The sequence below is a fragment of the Diospyros lotus genome, chromosome 2 (assembly GCF_014633365.1).
Source record: "Diospyros lotus cultivar Yz01 chromosome 2, ASM1463336v1, whole genome shotgun sequence".
NCBI classification, from domain to species: domain Eukaryota; kingdom Viridiplantae; phylum Streptophyta; class Magnoliopsida; order Ericales; family Ebenaceae; genus Diospyros; species Diospyros lotus.
Genome location: NC_068339.1, coordinates 1,400,742 through 1,403,000, shown reverse-complemented (window position 1 = coordinate 1,403,000; position 2,259 = coordinate 1,400,742). Strand labels below are relative to the sequence as shown.

General features: G+C 32.9%; 1 protein-coding gene across 1 annotated transcript; it reads right to left on the bottom strand.

Annotated features, from left to right (window-relative positions):
* Nucleotides 1-629: 629 nt before the first annotated feature.
* Nucleotides 630-1,682, bottom strand: LOC127793815 (23 kDa jasmonate-induced protein-like). The gene is made up of 2 exons (XM_052324555.1): nt 1,336-1,682; nt 630-1,114 (listed from the first exon to the last, which is right to left on the bottom strand). The coding sequence occupies exons 1-2, from the start codon at nt 1,612-1,614 to the stop codon at nt 908-910; spliced, it is 486 nt and encodes a 161-aa protein (XP_052180515.1). The 5' UTR covers nt 1,615-1,682; the 3' UTR covers nt 630-907.
* Nucleotides 1,683-2,259: the final 577 nt, after the last annotated feature.

Genomic DNA, 2,259 nt, shown 5'->3' with positions numbered 1-2,259 from the left:
GGTTTGACACTAGTAGACTCTGCGTTCATACCTTATGTATAATTGCATGACCAAATTTATATTTTTGTCATCGTGTTTTTATCTTCTTTTTTTTGTGATTATTTGAAATTTTTTATTATTTTAATTATATCTCTAAACCTAATTTTTAAGACAATTTAATCTCTTGTACTTTAACTTTTTTTTCATTTGGTAATCCAAAATTTTCGTTGTTTCAATTACATTTTTGAATCTATATTTTTAAGTCAATTTATATAACTCTTGTATTTTCATATGTAAAAATAAAAAAAATAAAATGAGATAACAAAATACACGTTCCGTGCTATTCACATCAAAGTACATGAGTTGAAATAACTCAAAAATGCAAGTCTTGGGATATAATCGAAACAATAAAAAGTTTAATTGTCATGCAAAAATAAAAATATCAAAGTATAAGAGTTAAATTAATTAAAAAATATAAGTTCAGGGGTATAATTAAAATAATAAAAAATTTAAATGGTCAAACGAAAAAAACATAAAATTACAAAAAAACAAATACAGATTTAGCCATATTTGCATCCACGTGACACATAGTACAAGATAAAATGTCAAATTTAAATCATCACCTAACATTTTCATAATTCGCTCATATATATATATAATCATCATTAATATATTCAAACCCAATATATAATACAACAGCATCTCACACATTACATTATTAACGATGACACCATTAAACATGGCATTTAGCTAATTATAGCATCGACACACACAATGATCGATGCTATTATTTATTTGTCTCAAACCTTAACCGTGCACACCATGCATCACACACATACATATACATATAGAGAGAGATATATCCTCGGCGCTGCATATATATGATGGATGAGCATGTGGATAGACCGAATGCAAATCCATCGACTAATTAAGTTGAAACTTTCACCTTTGTTTCAATTTCTCCCTGGAATATGGGGAATACATCGCGGCCCTTATATGGCTCCTCATGGACACTGGCTTTCAAGTTATTCCACTCGTCCTCGCTGTGGCTACTACCATGGCTCAACTTGTCTCGAATTACCGGCCAAACAGCATCATTTTCATAATGGCCTTTTTCCCTGATCTCAGTATAAACCTGCATACAAACACACACATCACAAATTGATAAATAAAAGATTACGTAAATCAGATCGGATCTGATGTGTGTATATATATGTCTGTGCGTGTACATGTGTGTGTGGGTTTATTTTATATATATATATATAGCCATGCACGTCACCCATATATATCAACTCAAATCCAAACAACTGGTTGATCGACAAGCTATATATTGAGAGCGAGGGATTTGGAACTTGCCTTGCGTGAGGTATCCCCATATTTGTTGGACCAAGACACAAGCCAATCACACTCGTCCCCGGCCGGATTCTCCCAACGATAGACGACAGCGCCGACAGATTGAGAGGGGGTTCCATTGTCGCCGGAGTGCACAATCATTTCCCAATAGCCACCTTGAATCTCGTTAGGGTACTGGTTTGAACTGTTCTGGCCATTGTAGTCACGGCGCTCCTTAAATGTTAGAGTGCCACCAGTTGTATTGTGAATCTGACATATACTAGAGACGATTTGGCCAATCATCGCTGCCGGCAACACTTCCTTCGACGTCTGCTGCGTTGTGTGTCTTCTTGCTTCTTGCCCAGTTCTTCCTCTCCGAGGGCATATATATATAGAGACATATATAGTGCTGTTAGGAGTCGTCCTTAATTTACTGCAAGCAAACTCACAGTAACTTCAATGTCTAACAAAGGCACGTGGGCTGCGTGAGCCACCCCAAGTGGGCCAACCCCTTTTTAAGATATCTCTTAAGGGTGTTTAAATTTTGATTTAATTAAAAACATTGGGTTGGATTCGTCTTATCCCAAACTGATCAAAATTTGGTTCAGTGCTCAATTCACATTTTTACTTTAATCAATTTTCGGTCCAGTCTAGTCCACAAATCAATCAAAGACTGAAAATCGATTTTTAAAAAATAATATTATTTATTAATAATAAACAATAATAATATAATATACTATCAAAGTATATTATATGTATATTATAATATACACATATCGATTTTAAAAAATATTGTTTAGATTCTTTTATAAAAAAAAAATTGTTTAAATGATATGTGTGTGTTTGGGCGTGCCTACCTATTTTTTTAAATTTTATATTTTAAAAACCAAGAAAAAGAAAATATTTAGGATTGGTCCATAAAAATACCTAAAAATTTTATAAAAAATA